The following is a 24,911-nucleotide window of genomic DNA, read 5'->3' on the forward strand; positions in this document are numbered from 1 at the left end:
CCGTGTTCACAGCAGCATTATTCATAATAGCCAAAAGGTGGAAGTGTCCATTGACAGATGAATGAATAAGCAAAATGTGGTATGCACACTGAAATTTTACTCCACCTTAAAGGACATTCAGACACTTTCTACAACATGAACCTTGAGGCTACTGTGCTAAGTGAAATAAGCCAGTCACAGAAAGACAAATATTCTGTGATTCCACTTCTGTGAAGAAAGTAGCGTAGTCAAAATCATAGACACAGAAAGTAGAATAGTGGCTGCTAGGGTTGGGGAAAAAGGGAATGGAGAGTTGCTGTTTATGGGGACAGTTTTTTTTTTTTTTTTTCTCCCCCACTTACCCCAACTTGAAGCTCAGAGTTTTAGTTGCACAAGATGAAAAGAGTTCTGGAGATGTGTGGGGGTGATGGCTGTACAACATCGTGAATGTATTTAGTGCCCCTGAACCACACACTTACATATGGCTAAGATGGTAAATGTTATGCTATGTATATTTTACTACAATAAAGTATTTTGGAAAAAAAATTTTGATGTGATAATGCAAACTTACAGCGACTCACACCTGCTTTATCGGGAGTTTCAGAAGGGGCAGGAGGGAGAGGACACGCTAAGCAGCCAGGGGCTATTGACATACCAGAAGCACCCCCAGGGACTGCCTTTCTCAACATCACCCTCTGTAATGACAGCGTCAGCCAAGAGTGCACTGCCATTGGTTTTACTGACCAAACCTAAAGAAACGGCTGCGTTCCCATCAGATTTGCTCACTAAATCATGCCGACACACAGACACGCATCTTCCAGCCTGTTCGGCAGCAGTGCAGACAACATGGGGGTCCCAGATCCTCCACTAGAATGATTCTGGTCCTGCCTGAGCCTTCGCCTGAGTCCCCATCAGACATTGTAAAGGTCAACTTAAGGATGATGGGCAGGCAGAGGCAGGAATAAGGACTGATATGGTTTGAATCTGTCCCCACCCAATCTCTCATTGGTTTAGCACTATCCCCTTGGTGCTGTTCTCATGATAGCTGGTTAAAAGTGTGTGGCACCGGCCGGGCGCAGTGGCTCACGCCTGTAATCCCAGCACTTTGGAAGGCCGAGGCGGGTGGATCATGAGGTCAGGAGATCAAGACCATCCTGGCTAACACGGTGAAACCCCGTATCTACTAAAAATACAAAAAACTGCCAGGCGTGGTGGCGGGCGCCTGTAGTCCCAGCTCGGGAGGCTGAGGCAGGAGAATGGCGTGAAACCAGGAGGCGGAGCTTGCAGTGAGCCAAGATCGCGCCACTGCACTCCAGCCTGGGCGACAGAGCAAGACTGTCTCAAAAAAAAGAAAAAAAATGTGTGGCACCTCCCCCGGCCCCTTGTCCCTGCTGTGGCCATGTGACGTGCCTGCTCCCACTCTGCCTTCACCGTGACTGATTCTGAAGCATTCCCAGAAGCCAAGCAGATGCCAGCACCATGCTTCCTGTACAGCCTGTGGAACTGTGAGCCAACTAAACCTCTTTTCTTTATAAAATACCTGGTCTCAGGTATTTCTTTGTAACAGTGTGAGAATGGCCGAAAACGACACCCAGATGCAAACATGACCTGCAGGCCACCGCCGCGTGCTGACTCTCTCGCCAAGCAGGAGCAGGCCCCTCCCTCACGCGGAGCTGCTGGCATGGACAGCCCTGGGGAGGTCAGGCTGAGCGTCCTTTCCTCTGTGCACCCCCGGAGTGTGTTCCCATTGGCTTTCTCAGACAGCACCATCTCAGGGTCCAGCTGGCCATGGCCTGGATTAAGTTTAAAATGCTGGGCCAGTCCCCACTTCCCTATATATGACTTTTTACAAATCTGACACTTAAAGCTTTTGGGCCTCAGGGAGCAGCTTGATAAGTCAAAGAGCGCCTGCCTCTCCCTCTGATCTTCTTCCACACTGAGTTCTGAATAATCATCAGAATCTGGCAGATGACCGTCGGCCAAATCATCCCTTTTTATGAACTTATCTTTAGCTTTATACTTGGCAGGTCGAGATACCCGTCTCAACGTGTCTTCGCTTTTAACGATGGTTTTAGTTTCTCAGTATGTTTTGTATGCAAGTTGGAAATAAATAAATGTCCCGAACTGGATGAAACGTGTTACAGTCGGTGAACTGGAGGCCGACAAAGGGGTCAACATGGTGCCCTGTCCATTTGGAGCCTTGGGGGCTGGGACTCTCTTTGCAGGGACCACCTAGAGGGCTGGCAGTGGTCTCTCTACAAACCCCTGAGCAGGAGGCTGATGCAGGAAACATGACTGTGGCTCGGTTCTCACGAGAGGCCATACCCTGAGCAGCTGGGGGCTGGTGACGTGGAGTCCCACCAGGCGGGAATTCCTCCGGGGCGGCTGGCTCTGTCTTGCAGATTGGGGCTGGACTGTGGCCAGTAGGGACATTGGCCGTTCCTGACCTTTTGTTTCTCCAGATGTTACCTTGACACAAATGGCTTCTAGTTGCTTTCCTACAGAAAGACAAGAAAGGGAAAAGAAGCATTGTGCTTATCAACATGTCTGCAATTTTGTTCTCACAGTAAATCCACTATTGACATTTTTTCTAAATTACGTCTTACATATACAATTTATGTAACGTGTTTGTATTAAGTGTTTTTCAGACCTTTCTGACCAGAAACCACAGTGATACAGGCCCGGTGCGGTGGCTCATGCCTGTAATCCCAGCACTTCGGGAGGCCAAGGTGGGCAGATCACTTGAGGTCAGGAGTTCGAGACCAGCCAGGCCAACATGGGGAAACCCCATCTCTACTAAGGATACAAAAATTAGCCAAGCATGGTGGTGCACACCTGTAATCCCAGCTACTTTGGAGGCTGAGGCGTAAGAATCGCTTGAACCTGGGAGGATGAAGTTGCAGCAAGCCAAGATTGCGCCACTGCACTCCAGCCTGGGCGACAGAGCGAGACTCCATCTCAAAAAACAAACAAAATGGCCAGGCACGGTGGCTCACGCCTGTAATCCCAGCACTGTGGGAGGCCGAATCACTTGAGGCCAGGAGTTCCAGACCAGCTTGGCCAACATGGTGAAACCCCGTCTTCACTAAAAATACAAAAGTTAGCCGGGTGTGGTGGCACGTTCCTGTACTCCCAGCTACTTGGGAGGCTGAGGCAAGAGAATTACTTGAGCCTGGGAGGCGGAGAGGCTGCAGTGAGCCGAGATCCCGCCACTGCACTCCAGCCTGAGTGACAGAGCTAACTCAGTCTCAAAAACAAACAAAAAAAACAAAAACAGACCACAGTGACACATTTTACATTATGACCTAGTACGCATGTATATAAATATTTGCATACATAAATGAAATGAAAAGTTGATGGAACTACTTAGCATTCCTATGTAAACGCCTGCTGATTGTATCTATTCATTTCTATATCACCTTTTATTTTTTTTCTTTTTTTGGAGATAGGGTCTCACTCTGTCGCCCAGGCAGGAGTGCAGTGGCGCGATCTCAGCTCAGGGCAACCTCCGCCTCCCAGGTTCAAGTTATTCTCCTGCTTCTGCCTCCTGTATAGCTGGGATTACAGGCACACGCCACCATGCCTGGCTAATTTTTGTATTTTCTGTAGAGATGGGGTTTCACCATGTTGGACAGGCTGGTGTCAAACTCCTGAACTCAAGTGACCCGCCCGCCTCGACCTCCCAAAGTGCTGGGATTACAGGTGTGAGCCAACGCACCTGACCCTAATCTACATCACTTTTAAAAAAATACTAGTCATAATCCACTAAGTTGATTTCCTGACGAATTAAGAGATAATAAGAGCCTTCTTAACAGTTTCACCCATGTGTTTTTGCTTGGAGTTTTTAGTACTCTAAAATCAGATGTAATTCATAATGTGGGCCCATGTTTTTAAAAAAGTTTCTAATAAAATTCTAGAAGCCACAAAAAAGCCATAAAGAACAATATTACCCAGGATCCTCCCACCCAACCTGCATGCCCATTTCTTCAACCTGTTCTGAATGTGCTGTTCAGCATTCTTATGCTTTCTAAATATTTACATGGCATATGCAGATATTTCTAAAAATATATAGTTCAGTTCTGAAATGCTTTAAAACTTTATAGAAATGATATCATCTCCTGCAACTTGATAGGGCTTTTTCCGGTTTCTTTACTCCATTTTGCTTTGTGAATTTTATCCTCATTGACATGTGTAGCTCTCAGGGGTTGATTTTCTCTGCAGTCTGAGTACACCAATCTCCTACCGATGGCCAGGTACTTTCCAACCTTCAGCTCTAAGGTCTGCTCTGAATCTCCATGGATGTATGTGTGTACATGTGTGAGTTTCTCCAGGGCCATGTATCTAGGACTAGGGCTGAATATCTTTTTTTTTTTTTTTTTTTTTTTTTTTTTGAGAGAAGGTCTTGCTCTGTTGTCCAGGCTGGAGTGCAATGGCATGATCTCAGCTCACTGCAACCTCCGCTTCCCAGGTACAAGTGATTCTCCTGCCTCAGCATCCCAGGTAGCTGGGATTACAGACACGTGCTACTACGCCTGGCTAGTTTTTGTAGTTTTAGTAGAGATAGGGTTTCACCATGTTGTCCAGGCTGGTCTCAAACTCCTGACCTCAAGTGATCTGCCCCACTCAGTCTCCTGAAGTGCTGGAATTACAGGCGTGAGCCACCGTGCCCGGCCGGGCTGAATATCTTCAACAACTTTTTACAAATATATCTAACAAAATTTCAAATACATGTGCTTTTTGACCCAGTAATTCTACTTCCTGGATTCCAAAATTAAAAAAACTTAGATGGCCATAAAGATGTTATGTTCTACGAGGTTCAAGGCAGCACTGTCTGTAACAGCAAAACACCTACCAAAGGGGAGAGCTACCTTCAACAACATCCCACAAATATATATTGAGCACTGACCATGTGCATGAGACACTGCTACAGGTGTCAGAGAAACAGCTCTCATACAGCTTAGGGGAGAAGGTCGGGAAGCAAAAGAAACAAGGCTCCTGCCCTCACAGAGCAGAAATAATGAGCATCTTCCTCCAGGGAGAAAAAGAGGCAAACCTCGTCATCCAGAGCACAATTTCACAACCAACATTTCAGAACATCATCCTTTGACATGGGTGGCTGGAGGATGCCCAGCAGCATCCCTGCCTCTACCTACTAGATGCCAGTAGTGATCCCAAGTCCTGACAAGATATTGCCAAGTGCCCCTTGTGGGGCAAAACTGCCCTCGGTTGAGAACCACTTATTTGGGACCACCAACTGGCCCTCTTTGGACTCAACCTTCTGGTGTGACCCTCAAACAGTAGAAAGTCAATAAAAATGTCAAACAGGACAGAATAAAGACCCTCACTGAGATCAGGCTGGAGTGTGTCTCTCGTCTGTCTCTTGTTATACACTAATACAAATAACAGAGGTCAAATGTACCGAGGTGGCACCACAACCCTGGGAGTCCCCATTCCTGGGCTACTTGTGAATCAAATGACAACTAGATTGCCTGTGCATAGCCTTCAAGAACGATGTCTGTTTCATTTTACTACCAATCACATAGAATATCTCCCTAAGGGCCAAACACAAATCCCACCTGTAGTAGCAGTGCTTTGGGATGCTGAGGCAGGAGGATTGCTTGAAGCCAGGAGTTCAGGGCCAGCCTGGGCAACAGAGCAAGACCCTGTTCCCACAAAACATTAAAAAACAAACCAAAAAAACCCAAAACAAAGAGTCTCACTGTTGCCTAGGCTGGACTGCAGTGGCGCATTCTTGGCTCCCTGAAACCTCCGCCTGCTGACTTCAAGAGATTTTCCTGACTTGGCCTCGCTGGTAGCTAGGATTACAGGCATGCGCCACCATGACTGGCTAATTTTTCTAGTTTTAGTAGACGAGGTTTCATCACGTTGGCCAGACTGGCCTTAAACTCCTGATCTCAGGTGATCCACCCGCCTCAGCCTCCCTAAGTGCTGGGATTCCAGGGGTGAGCCACCGAGCCCCGCTTACAAAACATTTTAAAATTAGGCTTGATGGTACATGCCTGTAGCCCCAGCTACTTGGGAGGCTGAGGGGGAAGGATCGTTTGAGTCTGGGAGTTTGAGGCTGTAGTGAGCCGTGATCAGTCCAGCCTGGGTGACAAAGCAACACCTTGTCTCAACAAAACCCCAAAACAACAACAAAACACACACACACACACACAAACTAAACCCTATTGTTTTAGGATAACCACAGCAGCAAAGCCGGCCTAATAATGTATTCATCCTCTATCCTGACTGGCTTACCCCATGGGTATTATGCTTCATGCTTTCTTGTGTGTTTATTTCAATCGGCGAACGTTGACTAAATATTTCTGGATGTTATACATACACACTAGCCAAGTCCTAGCCTCACCCTTGAGATGGTGGGCAGTTTCCCTGCCATGCCTTAGTCCCCGCACACCTGCTGAATCGGATATCCTGGGGCGGAGACCTGATCTGCCCTTTCAAAAGCTCCGCTGACGATTTCGAAGGCAGACAAGTTTCCTAAGGAATGCAGACAGGTGAGGCAGACAGGAAAAATGTCATCGTGGTACAACAGGTGCAATAAAGAGGCAGAACGGCCCAGAGGTGGTGGGCTGCCCAGAAGCAGTGATCTCTGAGGGGCATTTTGAAGGCTGGGAATTTTTGCCAGGTAGGGCATTCTGAGTATAAAGAAAAATGTGTACACGCATGGATGTATGAAAAGGGGTAGGCATGTTGGATGGAACTGGACCTTTCTGGGGGGTGGGAAGAGGGAAGATGGGGAGAGGCAGGGGCCTCCATCTGACCCAAGTGTATCCACTGGTCTGTGTTTCTGATCCACACCATCCCCCACAGCGAACCACTGGGCCTTCTGCTGTGGTTGTTGAAATGCACCCCACCACCTGCTGCAGAACCTGCCTCTCCTCTTCTGCATTTTCAACTCAGACTCACCCTTTCAAATCTAGTTAAGATACCACTTCTTCAACAAAGCTGCTTCTGATTTCCTCGGCCAGAAACAATCTCCCTTTCTCTAACTACATTTAGTTCTTCATCACTAGCTTTCGGGCCTTGATTAGAAGGTATCTGGGTCATGTTGTATCTCCTGTTAGTTCATAAGCTACTGAGGGGCAAAGTACACATCTGGTTTGACTTCGCAGCCTTCATGACACAGCTGGGGCTGAAAAAGTATTAGCAGAATGTGCTACAAAGGTACATTATTGGAGGTAGAATTTATACATCTCCATCAGATTAGCTACAGAATAAGTCCCATCACGCCGCCTAATCTTGACTAAGTTTGCTTTTACTTTATGAAAAATATGTCATTTTTTGACTCCATTCCAAACCCAAAAAGCTGTGGCCACATTCAGCAGGGTGTGCTGGGGGAGAACAAGGGCTCTGGAGAGCAGCCACACCTGAGGGATCTTGGGCAAAGCCACTCAACCTTCCTGCAAAATGCTGGTACAAAAACACTGCTGTGAGCTAAGCAACCCAGCAAAGTGCCCGGCACAGAGCAGAGGCTCTGCAGATGGCTGTACCGGGATGGCGTCTTGCAGCCTTTGGACCCAGACCAGAGTCCAAAAAGGTCGAATTACCCGAGGTCACACCTCTAGATAGTGTGGCATTTGGGCAGAATCATACATGTCTTCCTAAACCTTAGCAAGACAACTCTCCACTCTTGATGATCAACTGGATACAACAACTCCAGGCAGCTAAAATCACGAGTGAAGTCGAAAAAACTCACGAGTGAAGATCGCTGATTCTATTCTCTAACGCATCTCTTCTAGTGGAAAAAGCTCTCTTCTTTTGGAAATTTTGGGATAAGACTAATTTTATTTACAACCCCAGCAATGAAATGAGATGGAATTTTACAGACGCCGTGTAGGACCCATGGGAGGACAACAAGAGTACCTACCCCAAAACCATAGTATCTGTATGCGAAAACAGAGACAGAGAGAGAGAGACACAGAAAGAAAATGCTGAGAAGCAGCAATGAAGAGAAGAAAATGCTGGGCCGTGGCACTTGCTGTGCCTTAGACCTGAAAAGCTCAGTTCGTTCCTTTTAATTCAGGTCACAGGGGCAGTGTCTGGCCTACGGGACCACCCACTCTAAAGCGGTCCCCCCACCGTCCCTCCCAGAACCTGCCTGATGTTCGTTCTTGGAGTGTGTTGAAGGCTGCACCTCCTGCACTTAGGTGGGAGTGCCCCACAATGGCTGAACGAGTGGTCACAGGCGTGTAAGAAGAGCTAGGCAGCACAGGGGAGCCCCGGGCAGGGCTGTGGAGGCAGAGAGGGCACGACGGCGTCCCAGGCAGAGGGCCCAGCGTGAGCATCGGCTCCTCAAGTGAGGCTCCTGGGGTGAAAACGCCAGGGTGGTGGCAGGTGGGGGCCGAACGCCGTCCCTAAGGAGCTCAGCTTCGGGACACCCTGAGTCTTGACTGGGGCCGGATACTGGCCACCCCGGCCAAGCAGCTAACCCCGCCGCGGGGCCTCGGCCCCCTCCGGGCCTCAGTTTCCCCATGTCCCTCCCGGAGCCTCACCTGGGGCGGCAGCAGGCGTGGCGGGCACGGGGGCTCGGCGCCAGGGTCCTGCTGGAGGGAGGCCTGCTGGGCCGCGGCGACAGCAGCTGGCGCCTTCGTCACCTGCTTCAGGACCTGCCGCAGCTGCTCGGGGCCCAGCGGGGCCACACGTGCAACGCTGCCCTGGCCCGGAGAAGCCTGGCCGCCGCATCCGCCATGGCGGCTGAAGCGGGGACTCGAACCTGGGCCACTGCGCGACGACGTGCCTCACCTGGGAAAGCGGCGGGCTGCGAGTGCCCCGCAGGCCAACACACCTCGGAAGGCGACCCTGCCTGGCCGGGACAGCCGCCGCGGCGCCTAGGGCCGATCGGCACAGCGGACCCACCTGATTTTCTCATTGCCTGTCACGGATGTGTTTAACACTCAGATGTCACCTCCTCCGGGAGCTGTCCCGGAACTCCCAGGCGGAGGTCTTTGAGGTTCCAAAGCCCCTGACCCAAAAGTTATCACATTATCCACGTGTTCTGACGTCATCGTGTATCCCAATCAGCGGAGGATCCCGTCTAGATATGCGGAGTCCTAGGTCCACCAGCAAACGTTTAGGTTTATAAATCTGAGAGGGGACCCAAAGTTTGAATTTTTAACAAGAGTGCTTCCCAACCCCCAAACTGTTCCCATGTCACCCTACCGTCTCTCCCCTCACCCACCCAGACTGCGCGTACCTTGAAAGGAGAGATGATATGTTACTCATTCGGTGCCCAGTACAGGCCCTGCCCAGAACGCACGCTCAAGGCATGAAAGATGGATGGATGCATAGAAACCAGTAAACGAACGGGTGAACAAATCAATGAACCCACCCTCTCCACATGTCCGTCCCATCCATGCAGCCCCAATGCCCCGTCTTCCTCAGCCCGATCGCCTGTCTTACAGGGTCGAGGCTCTGTGCACCCTCCCCACCGAGTCTTGTAGCTGCAGGTGTGTACACAAGTCCCACTTCCTCTCCCCAGGGAGCGTAGGAGGTCCGCTTGCCAACAAACACTTATTAAACACCTGGTGGGTGAGTCGCCATTCCCTCCCTGGGGGGTACCACAGGTCTAGCCGGCGAGAAGGAGGAAACTGGCATTTGCAGCACAATATGATGAGTACCATGAAGCCAGGAAAGGTAAGGCTGGGGGGCCAGGCTGGTGTCAGAGAAGGTTCTGCAACGTCACCATCATCCTCATCAATACGTCGCATTCACGATGCTCCCTGCTATTTTTTATGAGTCAGAGTCTGGCTCTGTCCCCCAGGCTGGAGTGCAGTGGCACCATCTCGGCTCACTGCAAGCTCCACCTCCCGGGTTCACGCCATTCTCCTGCCTCAGCCTCCCGAGTAGCTGGGACTACAGGCGCCCGCCACCACGCCCTGCTAATTTTTTTGTATTTTTAGTAGAGACAGGGTTTCACTATGTTGGCCAGGATGGTCTCGAACTCCTGACCTCGTGATCCGCCCACCTCGGCCTCCCAAAGTGCTGGCATTACAGGCTTGAGCCACCGCGCCTGGCCGCTCCCTGCTATTTTTTAATGGTGAATTTCATATTATGGGTAACTTACCACAATTTTTTTTTTTCTTTTGAGACAGGGTCTCACTCTGTTGCCCAGGCTGGAGTGCAGTGGCACTATCTCAGCTCGCTACAACCTCGACCTCCCGGGCTCAGGTGATCCTTCCACCTCAGCCTCTGGAGTAGCTTGGACTACAGGCATGTGCTACCATGCCCAGCTAATTTTTGTATTATTATTATTATTATTATTTTTTTTTTTTTTTTTTAATAGAGAGAGGATCTCACCATGTTGCCCGGGCTGGTCTCCAACTCCTGGGCTCAGATGATCCACTTGCCTCGGCCTCCCAAAGTGCTGGAATTATAGGCGTGAACCACCGCGCCTGGCCCGAGTCAACCTTTCCTAGTTCCTTCCCAAGAAGGGATTTATGACAACTGAGTTCTTTTGAGATCTTTTGGGAAGCTCTGCTTTTCAGCAGGTAACAAATTTCAGGAATTCAAATGCCTTCGGCTCAAAATAATTTTCATGCCACCGTGGCACATTCTAAACCCCTTCAACTTCAGGAAACTTGAGGGCAGCAACCTCCACCGACTCCTCCGTGCTCTGTCCCAGCGTCTAACCTGGCACGACTATTGCCAAGACGTGACATCCAACTTGTGTACAGGTTTCTATTTCAGGTGTCAGCCGACCCAGGCGCCCCTAACGTTGCTTATAGTAGCGGCAGCAGCGCCATCAGCTGGCGTTTATTGAGAACTTTTACTACACCCTGGGCACTTACCAAGGTTTTAAGCCAGTAGTCTGTAGATTTTGAGCAGCTACTGATTTAGGTCAGAGTTAGTAGATGTTTCCGCTGGAGAGTTTTCAAAAACAGGTGGAGCCCCTGCTGGATCCTGACAGAAAATGGCACTGACCCTATACAACTGGCTTTGTTCAACAGAGCACACCTGACCACCCCGGAAAGCTGAACCACCAGCGAGAAATTCATCCACTTGCTCTGGCTGCAAAATGCAGAACCAAGAGGAAGAAATGTGAAGCCTAAGATGTCTCTGAACAGAAACGAGGCGGGGGGTGGGGGGGGGGGAAGAGCAAGAGAAGGTTTCCAGAGGCTTCCACAACCGGAACGCCTCTCTAAAAACATGGCAGTCATCTACTGGCTGGTCACTTTCTCCACGAGGCTTGGGATTTGTGTCTCACTTACCGTTTTGCTCCCCGCCTAGAACGGTGCTGGGCATGCAGTAGCCCTACATACCATCTGTGGAATGCATTCATTGCAGACCTGGATTTTTAACCCTAACCCTTCCCCGCAAGGCGGCCAAGGGAACACGAGGCGGTGACATCTGGGAGCACCTGTCTTCACTGGGCGATTCCTCCAGGGGAGCCACAGCCTCAGGAAGCGCGGGGGCGTCAGGGGTGGGGGCTGAGGGCCGGAGATGTGGATCGCTTTGGATGTCCTGAGTGCCCTGCAGGTGGCGGAGGGTGCAGGGACTCGGGTGCGGAGCCACTGCCCCAGCGCATGCCTGGTGCCTCCCGCTCTCCCCAGCAGGCTGCCCTCGACACGACCACCTCTGGGCGGGGAGATCAAGAGATCCTGCAATTCGCTCCTACCCGCACGCGGCTCACAGTACCTGAAAGGCGCATTTTTCACAAACCGTTGTAGAAAGAGTTCATTGTGGGGTGGCGGTGGAAAAAAAAGCTAAAACCGTGGCCGGTGCGGGAATCGAGCCCGCGACCTTGGCGTTATCAGCACCACGCTCTTACCAACTGAGCTAACCGACCGCCTGACGCCACGTTACCCCCGGAACGTACAAAAGGGCTCCACGTTCGCGCCTCTCCACGAGCGATTCCTTGTCAAGCCCGCGCGCCTCTGGCTGCCTTCCGCTTTGCCCGAGCCGCGGGGACTCCGGTGAGGATCCACCGCCCCAGGGCTGGCCGGGTTTCTCCCGCTCTTCCCTACCAGGCTGCCCTCGACCACCTCTGGGCCGAGTCCAAGAGATCCCGCAAGTCGCTCCTGCCCACATGGGGCTTACAGAACCTGAAAGGCGCATTTGAAAAAGAGTTGCAGAAACAGTTCATGCGAAAAAACAAAGAAACAAACCAACAAAAAACTGGGACCAGGGCCGGTGCGGGGATCAAGCCTGCGACCGTGGCGGTATCAGCACCACATGCTCACCAACCCAGATAACCGACCGCCCGACCATCTAGTGCTGCCCGAGCGTCTAAAAGGGCTCCATGTTCGCGCCGGCCCGCGACGGATTCCTTGCAGAGCCCGCGCCACTAGCTGCCTCCTGCTTGGCCCCAGCTGCGACTTTTGACCGCCTCACTGTCATCCCCATCGGGTGGGTGCAGAAACCGAGACCTAGGAGACTTTAAGGAGAAGGTAGGCGACTTCCTACAGGGAACCGCAGCCTTTCACAGGGAAAATGCAGATTGCACATGGGAGGCTTGGGTCTAGCAGTCAGGTTTTCAAACATTCCCATTCAATGCTGTTTTTAACTCTGAGAAGTTAAAAGTTTCAAACATTCCCATTCAATGCTGTTTTTAACTCTTGCGGCCTGGCAAGATTCATGTATCACGAGCCTTTTAGCATGGTTCAATCTCGCTCAGAAAACACAGAAAACCAAAGGCCAAAAGAACTACCGAATTCCCTATCGCCCAAAAAATAACGGCTGCAGGGGTCTCGACTTCCTTCTCGTCGACTTTTTTTTCCTTTTTTTTTTCACTGTACACGTGTATTTTTATATATATACATAGAATCCTTGGGCCAGGAGCGGTGGCTCGTGCCTGTAATCCCAGCACTCTGGGATAAATAAATAAATGAATGGAATCGAAGGCCTTGCTTGAAAAAGTGCATTTTGTCTTCCTTTTTGCATTTAATAGTCTATCATTAAGCATATCTCCAAATAACTGCAAATGTCGTTTTCAATGATTCATAAAAAAGAAAGAAAAGAAAAAAAATGAGACGGGTAAAGACAGAAAGAGAGAAACAGAAAATGATATGGTTTGGCCATGTCCCCACTGAAATCTCAACTTGAATTGTATCTCCCAGAATTCCCTCGTGCTGTGAGAGGGATCCAGGGGAAGTAACTGAATCATGGTGGCCGGTCTTTCCTGTGCTATGCTGGTGATAGTGAAGAAGTCTCATGAGATCTCATGGGTTTATCGGGGTTTCTGCTTTTGCTTCCTCCTCATTTTCTCTTGCTGCCACCATGTAAGAAATGCCTTTCGCCCTCCGCCATAATTACGAGACTTCCTCAGCCATGTGGAACTGTCAGTCAAATTAAAGCCCCTTTTCTTCCCAGTCTTGGGTATGTCTGTATCAGCAGCGTAAAAACAGACTAATACAGTACGTTGGTACCAGGAGTGGGGCATTGCTGAAAAGATACCCAACAATGTGGCTTTGGAAATGGGTAATTGGCAGAGGTTGGAACAGTTTGGAGGGCTTAGAATAAGGCAGGAAAATGTGGGAATGTCTGCAACTTCCTAGAGACTTGTTGAATGGCTTTGGCCAAAACGCTGATAGCGATATGACAATAAGGTCCAGGCTGAGGTGGTCTCAGATAGAGATGAGCAACTTCTTGGGAACTGGAGCAAAGGTGACACTTATTATGTTTTAGCAAAGAGACTGGTGGCATTTTGCCTCTGCCCTAGAGATCTGTGGAACTTCGAACTCGAGAGAGATGACTTAGAACATCTAGCGGAAGAAATTTCTAAGCAGTAAAGCATTCAAAATGTGACTTGGGTGCTGTTGAAAGCATTCTGTTTTAACGGGGATACAGAGCATAAAAGTTTGAAAATCTGCAGCCTGATGATCCAGTAGAAAAGAAAAATCCATTTTTGGGGGGAGAAATTCAAGCCAGCTGCAGAAATCTGTGTAAGTAGCAAGGAGCCTAATGTCAATCTCCAAGACCACGGGGAAAATGTCTCCAGGCCATGTCACAGACCTTCATGCAGCCCCTCCCATCACAGGCCCAGGAGGAAAAAGTGGTTCTGTGGGCTGGGCCCAGGGTCTGTGTGCTGTGTGCAGCCTAGGGACTTGGTACCCTGGGTTCCAGCTGCTCCATCTGTGACTGAAAGGAGCCAACGTAGAGCTCAGGCTGTGGCTTCAGAGGGTGGATGCCCCAAGCCTGGGCAGCTTCCATGTGGCGTTGAGCCTGCAGATGCACATAAGTCAAGAATTGAGGTTTGAGAACCTCCCCCTAGATTTCAGAAGATGTATGGAAATGCCTCGATGTCCAGGCAAAAGTCTGTGGCAGGGGTGAGGCCCTCATGGAGAACCTCTGCTAGGGCAGTGCAGAAGGGAAATGTGGGGTTGGAGCTCCCACACGGAGTCCCTACTGGGGCACTGCCTAGTAGAGCTGTGAGAAGAGGGCCACCATCTTCCAAACCACAGAAAGGTAGATCCACCAACAGCATGCACCATAGGCCTGGAAACACAACAGACACTCAACGTCAGCCTGTGAAAGCAGCCGGGAGGGAGGTTGTACCCTGCAAAGCCACAGGCGCAGAGCTGCCCAAGACCATAGGAATCCACCTCTTGCACCTGATGTGAGACCTGGAGTCAAAGGAGATCACTTTGGAGCTTTAAGATCTGACTGCCCTGCTGGATTTTGGACTTGCACGGGCCCTATAACCCCTTTGTTTTGGCCTATTTCTCCCATTTGGAATGGCTGTATTTACCCAATACCTGTATCCCCATTGTATCTAAGAAGTAACTAGCTTGCTTTTGATTTTACAGGCTCATAGGTGGAAGGGACTTGCCTTGTCTGACTGTGGATGTTTGGGTTAATGCTGAAATGAGTTAAGACTTTGGGGGGACTGTTGGGAAGGCACAATTGGTTTTGAAATGTGAGGACATGAGATTTGGAGGGGCCGGGGTGGAATTACGTTGTTTGGCTGTGTCCCCACTGAAATGTCAACTTGAATTGTATCTCCCAGAATACCCACGTGCTGCAGGAGGGACTCAGGGGGAGGTAACTGCAATCATAGGGGCGGGTCTTTCCCGTGCTATTCTCATGATAGTGAATAAGTCTCACGAGATCTGATGGGTTTTCAGGGGTTTCTGCTGTTGCTTCCTCCTCATTCTCTCTTGCTGCCGCCATGTAAGAAGTACCTTTTGCCCTCCGCCATGATTATGGGACTTACCCAGTCACGTGGAACTGTAAGTCAAATTAAACCTCCTGGCCGGCGCGGTGGCTTACACCTGTAATCTCAACACTTTGGGAGGCTGAGGTGGGTGGATCACCTGAGGTCAGGAGTTCCAGACCAGCCTGGCCAACATGGTGAAGCCCCGTCTCTACTAACAGCACAAAAATTAGCCGGGAGTTGGGGCACGCACCTGTAATCCCAGCTACTCAGGAGGCTGAGGCAGGAGAATTGCTTCAACCCAGGAGGCAGAGGTTGCAGTGAGCCTAGATCGCGCCACTGCACTTCAGCCTGGGCGACAGGAGCAAGACTCCGTCTCAGAAAAAAAAAGAAATTCAACCTCCTTTTCTTCCAAGTCTAGGGTATGTCTTTATCAGCAGCGTAAAAACGACTAATACAGAGAGTAATGCATAAAGACACAGCGGGAGAGAGAGACAAAAAGAGAAAGAGAGAGAGAGAGAGAATGAGACAGGAGGAAGGGAGGGACAGGAGAACAAGAGAGGGCCCTCTTCCCACTATCCTTCCAAAATCAGGGTTTCCTCATCACCACTTCCTCAAGGCCTAGGTGCCAAAGAGGTCACTGAAGGAAGCAAAGTCCCCTCTTCCTCGGCAGGCCTGAAGGCTCCTGGGCTATGGCCGCTGGTCTTCCTAAGCCAGAAGCTATAACCCTGAGCCATTGGGCTTCTCAGCCCAGCTTCCTCCTGTCCAAAATGAGAGGTCAAACAGGAGTTAGAGGGCCTGAGAAGTCCTGTCCCAGCAACACACCCCCCTAAGAAGGCACAGGCTGTTTAAATGCAGCGCCGACGTTCGGCTGGGATATTCTGACCCACTCAGGGCTGCCCCATAAACCAGCGCGTGTCCGGATCCAAGCGCACCGAGAACTCGAAACCTCTCTGTTAAGCTGCCCACTGGGGGGTTAAGTTCAAAGCCAGAGGACAAAGGAAACGGATGAAGCGTCCGATACAAGAATTACCCATTTCAGACGCACAAGACGAAGAGCACAGGCGGTGTCAGTACATGTTAGGATCCGTCCCCAACTCCATCGTCTTGATCCCCACAAAGCCACGGAACACCTGTACCCCGGAGCCCAGTTGCTCCTGCAGCCCCTGGAGAAATCTGTACATTCCCCGCCGAGGACCCTGCCGCTGGGCACACGGGGAGGCTGGCCTGAGGGACCCCGCGCCCGTGTCCCTGGGGCCGCTGCCTGGGAGAGCGCACCAGTTACCCCAGGCGAGGTGACCCACAGGAAGTTTGGTGACGTCGGACGGCCCAGGCCCCAGAGTGCTGTGTGTGCTGGGGGCGGAGGGTGGTCTCCGAGAGGAGCCGTCGGCGTTGCACGGAAGGCACCCGGTCGGTCGGGGGACTCGCCGGGGCTGGGGGGTGCGCTCCACTTCTCCGAGCGCCCCCCAGGGAGACCCAGGGCGCAGGAGCAGCCCCGCGCTGGGATCCGGAGCCGCAGCGGCGGGGCAGGGCCCTCCCCAGGAGGCCGGCACCCGGGGCCCTTTGTCCTACTACAGCGTCCCGGCCCCGCCGCGCGCCCCTGTGGGCCGAGTCCCCGCGCGCACTCACCCACGGTGACCAGCGTGTCGAAGTCCTGAAGGCGGTTGGCAGGCGGCTCCGGCGACCGCGCCTCGGGGCTGGGGCAGAGCGCGGGCGCCCAGTCCGGGGTCTCCTCTGCCACGGCCGCCTGGGCCAGCCCGGGCGCCTCCATGGGGACGCACTCAGGTCCGGGGCGCCGGGCCGGGCCGGAGCGCTCGGGGAGCCGGGCTTCCGGGGACGCAGCCTCGGAGGGCGGCGCGGCGGCATCAACGGAGGCTCCCCATGCGCGCCATGCGGCTTGTGGAGGCCAGGACTCGGCCCACCCGGCTCGGAGCCCGCAAGACGCCAATGCGCCTTCCGGTGCGCGCGCAGCCCGGCGCGGCTGACGGAGCGGCGGGGACAAGGGCTGGGCGGCGCTCACTGCACGAGCAGCAATGGCCCCAAGTGGGAGCAGCCGCCGGCCTCGGGGGGCGGGCACGAAGCGCCGGGAGGTGGCGGGGGCCGCGGCCCGGGCTTGTAGAGCGAGGTGGGAGCCCTGCACATTCCCAGTCTCGCGCCCCCTGCCTCCTGCAGCTCGGTAGCCGCGTGTGCGTTGAAGAGGCGGGCGGAAGCCTCCTGGGCGAGGCCTGGGGCTGGGGGCGTCGCCTTCGCACGCGCTCCGCCCCTGCCGCGATCCAGCCCAGGAGCCGGAGACCTGGGCGTGCCCCGCCACCGTGAGCAGGCGCGGCCCTGGGGAGGTGCTCACGCGCCCGAAGCGTCCCTCGAGTGGCACCCAGGACGACCTCTCACCGCGACCGACCGCCCCGACCCTCTTAGGCGCAGAGGCGCACAGGTCCAGACCCGGCTACTCAGGAAGTAGGAAACATTTTACAACCTATTCTCTCTTGTCTTTGAAGCCTGCTAGCTAAAAGCTTCATCTGCATAGTAAAACTTTGGTCTCCACCACCTCTTATCCCAACCCAGACATTCCTTTCTGTGATCCCAGGTCTTCAGATAAACTCAACCAACTGTCAACCAGAAAATGTTTAAATTCACCCATAGCCTGGAACCCCCCTTCCCCCATCCCCCCGCCCCAGCCCACCACTTCTACTTGTCTCTTTTCTGGACCAAACCAATGTATTTCTCAAATGTATTTGATTGCTGTCTCATGCCTTCCTAAAATGTATAAAAACAAACTGCACCCCAACCACCTTGGGCACATGTTCTCAGGACCTCCTGAGGGCTGTGTAATGGGCCATGGTCAGTCGTATTTGGCTCAGAACAAATTTCTTCAAATATTTTACAGAGTTTGACTCTATTTGTTGACACCTTTTCTTAGACAGCTACTACAAGATGTTCTTCAGAAAAAGGATGGCGCAAACTGAGAACAAGTAAGACGTGGATTCAGAAAGTTAGGAGATCCGGTGGAGGAGAGAAGTGCAGTTGGTGGCCAGGGTGACAGCCATTCACCAGGTTCCATAGGCAAACAGTTCATGTTGGAGATGGGGTTCAAGAGATGCTAGACGGAGCCATCCAGGAAGAAAGAGCAGGAATGAACGGACAAAAAGTATGGGAGTTAGAAAAACTGATGAGTTGAGGGGCACATGGTAGGCCTTTTGGAGCACTGGGATAAAATAGTTTCAGGCACTAAGTAAATTGTATATAAAAAGAAGGCAGCCCAGTGCAGTGGCTCATGCCTGTAATCTCAGCAACTCCAGAGGCCGGGTTGGGAGGATCACTTGAACTCAGGAGTTTGAGGCTGCAGTGAGCTATAATTGCACCACTGCACTCCAGCCTTCTAGCTTGGGTGACAGACCCTGTCTCCAAAAAATAAAAAGGCAATTACTAACTCCAGGAAAAAGGAAAGAAAGAAAACATAATCATTGTAGTCACTGGTTCATCTTTGAATATCATTGCAATGGTCATCATAATGGAAACACTGATGATTTCTTAAACCAAATATTGTGACCTAAATGTTTAAAGAATGTGGTAGGAGGGAAAGGACATTTGTGATTGGATGGAAAGGCAGGCAGGAGAGTGTCACAGTCTGAGGGGTTCTTCTTTCCTGCTGCCCCCCAGAAGCCCAATGCACCGAGAACAGCAGATGTTGCAGCAAAGAAGGAGGTTAATAATTGCAGGGACTGCTAATTGAGGAGAATAGGAGAGGTTTCTCAAATCTGTCTCCCTGAAAAGTTGGAAACTATGGTTTTTCATGGTACTTTCGTGGGCAGAAGGCTGGGGAACTGCAACAATTGATTGGGTATGGATGAAATCTCAGGGGTGTCTAAAACAGTCTTTGTGCAGGTGAGCTAGTTCCCAGGAGCGGGTATCTCAGGACCAGGTGGCATCTCTTGGTCTGCCAAAATGCTAAATCTGAAAAATATTTCAAAGACCATTGTTTAGGTTTTACAATAGTAATGTTATCTACAGGAGTAGTTTGGGAAGTTATACATCTTGTGATCCCTGGTTACGTGACTCTGCTGCAGTGAACAACTTACATGAAAACACGCTAAGTGATGGCAGGTCATTGATTAACTATGCCTATTCTTTAGCAAAGTTCAAGCCCCTACGGTAATTCTCACCTTGTTTTCTGAATGTGGCTTTAATCTGCAGTCAAGGAGTGGGGTCAGTTTCCTTGCCTCAGAGTTTAACTCTCTCTCTCTCTGTGTATAAATATATATATACAATTATTTATTTATTTATTATTTTTTGAGACACAATCTTGCTCTGTTGTGCAGGTTGGAGTGCAGTGGTGTGAGCTCAGCTCACTGCAGCCTCAACTTCCTGGGCTCCAGTGATCCTCTCACCTCAGCCTCCTGAGTAGCTGGGACTACAGGTGCACACCACCATGCCTGGTTAATTTTTGTAAATTTTTTGTTGAGAAGGGGTTTCAGTATGTTCCTGAGGCTGGTCTCCAACTCCTGGGCTCAAGCAATCCTCCTGCCTGGGTCTCCCAAGGTGTTGGGTGGCACCATACCTGGCTTCAAATTTTAACTATAAACTAACTTCCTCACACAGTTATCTTGGCTGCCACAGTAGAATAAGCAAAAACAAAACAATTTAGCCTGTGAGGTTTAATGGAAAATGGAGTCAGTCACATTAGATTTCTCACATTTGTTTTTCTTTTTCTTTTTTTGATGGAGTTTTGCTGTTGTTGCCCAGGCTGGAGTGCAATGGCGCGATCTCAGCTCACTGCAACCTCTGCCTCCTGGGTTCAAGTGATTCTCCTGCCTCAGCCTCCCGAGTAGCTGGGATTACAGGCACCTGCCTCCATGCCCGGCTAATTTTTTTTTTTTTTAATAGAGACGGGGTTGCACCATGTTTTCCGGCTGGTTTTGAACTCCTGACCTCAAGCGATCTGCCTACCTCAGCCTCCCAAAGTGCTAGGATTACAGGCATGAGCCACTGCACCCAGCCAAGATTTCTCACATTTCTTATAATTCTGCAATCTCAGTTTCAAGACCAAATCCTCAGTAACCATAAGGCGTAAAATTGACAAATCTTGAAATTGTAGTATAAGAATATTACATAAGACCATGATTGTAAATATGAAAACAAACTTTTAAAGGATTGAAATTGAATAGAGGCTGGGAATGGGACATTTTGATACAAGGAGGTTTTTTTTTAAGTACTAACTTTTTCATATTGCCTTTACAATAATCTGCTTAAACTTTAAGAACATTTGGAAAAGAAGGTGTCACAGATGTTCCCTTCCAGGCAGACACGTCTTCACTTCTTTGGCTTTACTCCTCTGGAGAGATCACGGCAGAGCTTGGCACCGTATATATACTCATGGGGCACTGATGGCAGTGGACATTTGAGTGAGGCAGTCTTTGCTTTTTACTTTTGGAGGGTGATTGTGAAGATGAAATGAAATAACCCACATGGCAATGCCCATAATTCACCAGGCACATAAACGGGGTGTCAGGAAATATTAGCTCAGCAGAGATTCTACATTCATCTTTTCCCTGAGAATGATAATGAGGGATGTTTAGTACTGAAATAAAGAATCAAAACACAGGTGTATCGACCTAGTCTTAGATTCAGCAGAAGTGTGTTTTTCTCTGTCCTGAAACAGAAGCAGATGCAGAGATGCAAGTGTTAAAAACTGCATGGTAAAATAAATACTCCACGTGCTTGGAGTGACCATATTTAGCAAATAAAAATTGTAATAAATTTAAATTTCAGATAACACATTTTAAAAAGTTTTAAATTTTAATTCTATTTATTCTACTTTTTAATTTTTATTCTTTGAGACAGAGTCTCACTCTGTGGCCCAGGCTGGAGTACAGTGGTGTGATTACGGCTCACTGCAGCCTCTACCTCTTCGGGCTCAGGCGATCCCCACACCTCAGCCTCCTGAGTAGTTGGACTACAGGTGTGCACCATTTCGCTCAGCTGATTTTTGTATTTTTGTAGAGACAGGGTTTCACCATGTTGCCTAGGCTGGTCTTGTACTCCTGGGATCAACAATCCCCCCACCTCAGCCTCCCAAAGTCCTAGGATTCCAGGTGTGAGCCACTGCACTTGGCCAAGTAACAGATTTTTAAGTATCAGTATGCCCCATGTCATACTGGGGGCATATGGATACTAAAAAATTATTCAGTATTTATCTGAAATTCACATTTAATTGGTGTTGTGTCTTTTATCTGGAAACCTTATAGATGACTGAATTTGCAGCTGTCATGTCACTGTTTGTGGCTTAATGAATTCATTTGCCATTTACGAAAATTCAGTACCCAGGAGAAAGGGGATGCTGTTTGGAAGAACATGATGTCACTGCCAATGCTGAATTAACTTGGTGGTCTGGAATACACAATCTGCGAACATGAGTCTCTGTTTTTGTTTTTGTTTTTGTTTTTGAGATGGAGTCTTGCTCGGTCGTCCAGGCTGGAGTGCAGTGGCACCATCTCCGTTCCCTGCAACCTCTGCCTCCCGGGTTTAAGCGATTCTCTTGTCTCAGTCTCCCAAGTAGCTTGGACTACAGGCGCGCACCACCATGCCCAGATAAATTTTGTATGTTGAGTAGAGATGGGGTTTCACCATGTTGGCCAGGCTGAGCCTTCAGAGGGAGTGTGGCTCGGACCGCACCTTCATTTCAGACTTCTAGTCTCTAGAAATGTGAGAATGCACATTAATTGAGACTCATTCAGTGTCTCAATTTATGGTACTTTGTTAAAACAGACCTAGGAAAATAATACTCCCAATCAGAAGGACAGAACAAACAAGTGGAATTTTCAACACAACACAAAATTGGAGGTATGTACCTTTTTTAGCAGTAATTGTGTATTAACTTGCTCTTCCAAAGTGGTGGTTTGGAGAACGGATAAGCCCAAGTGTCAAGGATGAAAATAATGATCAATTGAACTCCAAATGGACTATAAACCAATTTCAGCCTGTCAATATAACATGGGTAATTATTTAGTCTTCATGTTGATTTAATATTTGCTTTAATAGAATGAAAAAATATAGGTACACTCACAACTAGGGGCCCTAATCAATGATCATTTATCATGAGCATTTGATTTTCAACACATTATGAATTACATGGTGGTATAGTCAATGCAGCTCACAGTAGTGGCTTTGAATCTGCATTGCCCCTGGCCATATGACCTTCAACATATTTTGAGGTTGGGGGAACAGGAGGAATATTTTTTACCAATTTTGTGTTTGAGCCAATACGGTTGTTTTTGAAAGGGCTGTGTGACCCTCTGTGGAAATAAAGTTGATTTATAGCTGAACTGGACAAGCTCTATCTATCTCTCGCAACTACTGGAGGTCTGGTCTTTGACCCGTGCTCAGTGGGTTTTATGAGATGTTGCTTAAAGTCTCATACTGGGCTTGGTAATTGTAGAATAGAGTGGTTCTATGCTTTGCATGGTGGGATAAGATTTCTTTTTTAAAGTTTTTAATTTTTAATCTTTGTAGATACATAGTAGGTGTACGTATTTATGGGGTACATGAGTTTTTTTTTTTTTTTTTGAAACAGAGTCTGGCTCCGTCACCCAGGCTGGAGTGCAGTAATGTGGTCTTGGCTCACTACAACCACTGACTCCTGGATTCAAGCGATTCTCCTGCCTCAGCCTCCTGAGTAGCTGGAACTACAGGTGTGCACCACCATGTAAGGCTAATTCTTGTATTTTTAGTAGAAATGGGGTTTCGCCATGTTGGCCAGGCTGGTCTTGAGCTCCTGACCTCAAGTAATCCACCCGCCTCGGCCTCCCAAACTGCTGGGATGACAGGCGTGAGCCACCGCACCTGACCACTAAGATATCTTTTTGTTTTGTTTTGTTTTGTTTTGTTTTTGAGACGGAGTCTTGCTCTGTTGCCCAGGCTGGAGTGCAGTGGCGTGATCTCGGATCACTGCAACCTCTGCCCCAGGTTCAAGCGATTCTCCTGCCTCAGCCTCCCGAGTAGCTGGGATTACAGATGCCCGCCACCATGCACGGCTAATTTTCATATTTTTAGTAGAGACAGGGTTTCACCATGTTGGTCAGGTGCATCACCAACTGTTGGACTTGAAAGCTGTGGGCTTTTTCCGCAGGAAAACACACATCAGAATTGATTCACGATTTCCTCTCCTGTGTCTGGGGATTCCCGGGATCTCCCTGGAATCGTCTTTGCAGAGTGAAGGGGTCCTAATGGCCAGGAGGTAAAATTCGGAGGAATTCACTCAGGAGGGAGAGAGCCGTATCCTCATTTCGGGAGCTGAGAGGCAGGCCCCCTGGCCTGCTTCCCGGCTGAGACCCAGGGAAGAGCTGAAGTTAACTGGGTGCCTGTGTAGAAAGCAGCCAGCAGAGGTGGCTGCAGGCTGCCATAGGGCAGAGAAATCTGAATCAGCTGCCCCCCAGAAACTCGGGGGATACCTGGCATGCTTCCCTCATCCCCTGGGAGGCACACCTTCCCCTGCTCCCAAGCCTCAGCTGAGTGTGCACAGAGGGGCACACCTTCCCCTGCCTCCTAGGAATATGAAGACATAGTATATTTTATTTATTTATTTATTTATTTAATTTTTTTGAGATGGAGTATTGCTGTGTCGCCCAGGCTGGAGTGCAGTGGCGCGATCTCTGCTCACTGCAAGCTCTGCCTCCCGGGTTCACGCCATTCTCCTGCCTCAGTCTCCCAAGTAGGTGGGACTACAGGCGCCCGCCACCTCACCTGGCTAATTTTTTGTATTTTTAGTAGAGACGGGGTTTCACCGTGTTAGCCAGGATGGTCTCGAACTCCTGACCCCGTGATCCACCTTCCTCAGCCTCCCAAAGTGCTGGGATGAGAGGTGTGAGCCACTGCGCCCAGCCAGTAGTTTCTTTTATGAGTTGGAATCTGCTCATTTGAAAATACATTTGTTTTTGAGATGGAGTCTCGCTCTGTTGCCCAGGCTGGAGTGCAGTGGCGCGATCTCAGCTCACTGCAACCTCCGCCTCCCAGGTTCATGCCATTCTCCTGCCTCAGCCTCCCAAGTAGCTGGGACTACAGGCGCCCACCACCTCACCCGGCTAATTTTTTGTATTTTTAGTAGAGACGGGGTTTCATCGTGTTAGCCAGGATGGTCTTGATCTCCTGACCTCATGATCCACCTGCCTCAGCCTCCCAAAGTGCTGGGATGAGAGGTGTGAGCCACCGCGCCCGGCCAGTAGTTTCTTTTATGAGATGGAATGTGCTCATTTGAAAATACAATTTTTTTTGCAAAAATCTTTAGAGAATACTGAGTGTATCACAAAAATTAGCCACAACACCCAGCTAATTTTTTTTATTATTATTTTTTGTAGAGATGGGGTGTTGCTGTGTTGTCCAGGCTGGTCTTGAACTCCTGAGCTCAAGGGATCCTCCCAGCCCAGCCTTCCCAAAGTGCTGGGATGACAGGCTTGAGCCACTGCACCTGGCTTCTTGGTTCCTTGTTATCTGCCTTTTTAAGTCACACTCAGGGACAGGAACACCCAGGTTTTCAGCTAGGGCTTTCGGCTGTGAACCTGCCACGTCTGCTGTGATCACAAGTAATGATTATTTCAGAAGAGAGGGACAGGGGCCTCCCTCTGATTCAGAATGTTCCCCAAAGGAGAGATAGCATCTGTGACTCATGACTAATTCTCTAGAACATGCTCTGCAGGGCTGTTTCTGCTGGGGTTTTTTTTTGGGGGGGGTGGGGGGGACAGAGTTTCACCCTTGTTGCCCAGGCTGGAGTGCAATGGTGTGACCTCCGCTCACTGCAACCTCCGCCTCCCGGGTTCAAGCAATTCTC

The 24,911-nt window shown here is 50.0% G+C and overlaps 1 protein-coding gene and 1 non-coding gene across 2 annotated transcripts; both read right to left on the reverse strand.

Moving 5' to 3' along the window:
- Positions 1-77: 77 nt before the first annotated feature.
- On the reverse strand, positions 78-23,545 carry LOC129476363 (anoctamin-8-like). Its single transcript, XM_055269194.2, has 3 exons — positions 23,420-23,545; positions 16,724-17,537; positions 78-2,477 (listed from the first exon to the last, which is right to left on the reverse strand). Exons 1-3 carry the CDS (start codon positions 23,543-23,545, stop codon positions 2,212-2,214), a joined length of 1,206 nt encoding a protein of 401 aa, XP_055125169.2. The 3' UTR covers positions 78-2,211.
- TRNAI-GAU (transfer RNA isoleucine (anticodon GAU)) lies at positions 11,715-11,788 on the reverse strand. Its single transcript has one exon. It is a non-coding gene; the product is annotated as a tRNA-Ile (tRNA).
- Positions 23,546-24,911: the final 1,366 nt, after the last annotated feature.

Source organism: Symphalangus syndactylus, chromosome X (assembly GCF_028878055.3).
Source record: "Symphalangus syndactylus isolate Jambi chromosome X, NHGRI_mSymSyn1-v2.1_pri, whole genome shotgun sequence".
Lineage (NCBI taxonomy): Eukaryota > Metazoa > Chordata > Mammalia > Primates > Hylobatidae > Symphalangus > Symphalangus syndactylus.

What these genes read in the sequence shown, in the direction of transcription:
- LOC129476363 (XM_055269194.2), bottom strand. Translation starts at nt 23,545, where the DNA reads ATGCCAGGTATCCCCCGAGTTTCTGGGGGGCAGCTGATTCAGATTTCT. An exon ending in TAACTTCAGCTCTTCCCTGG is followed by an intron (nt 17,538 to 23,419) that starts GTCTCAGCCGGG and finishes CTTCCTGAGTAG; the next exon opens with CCGGGTCTGGACCTGTGCGC. An exon ending in CGACACGCTGGTCACCGTGG is followed by an intron (nt 2,478 to 16,723) that starts GTGAGTGCGCGC and finishes GTCTTTCTGTAG; the next exon opens with GAAAGCAACTAGAAGCCATT.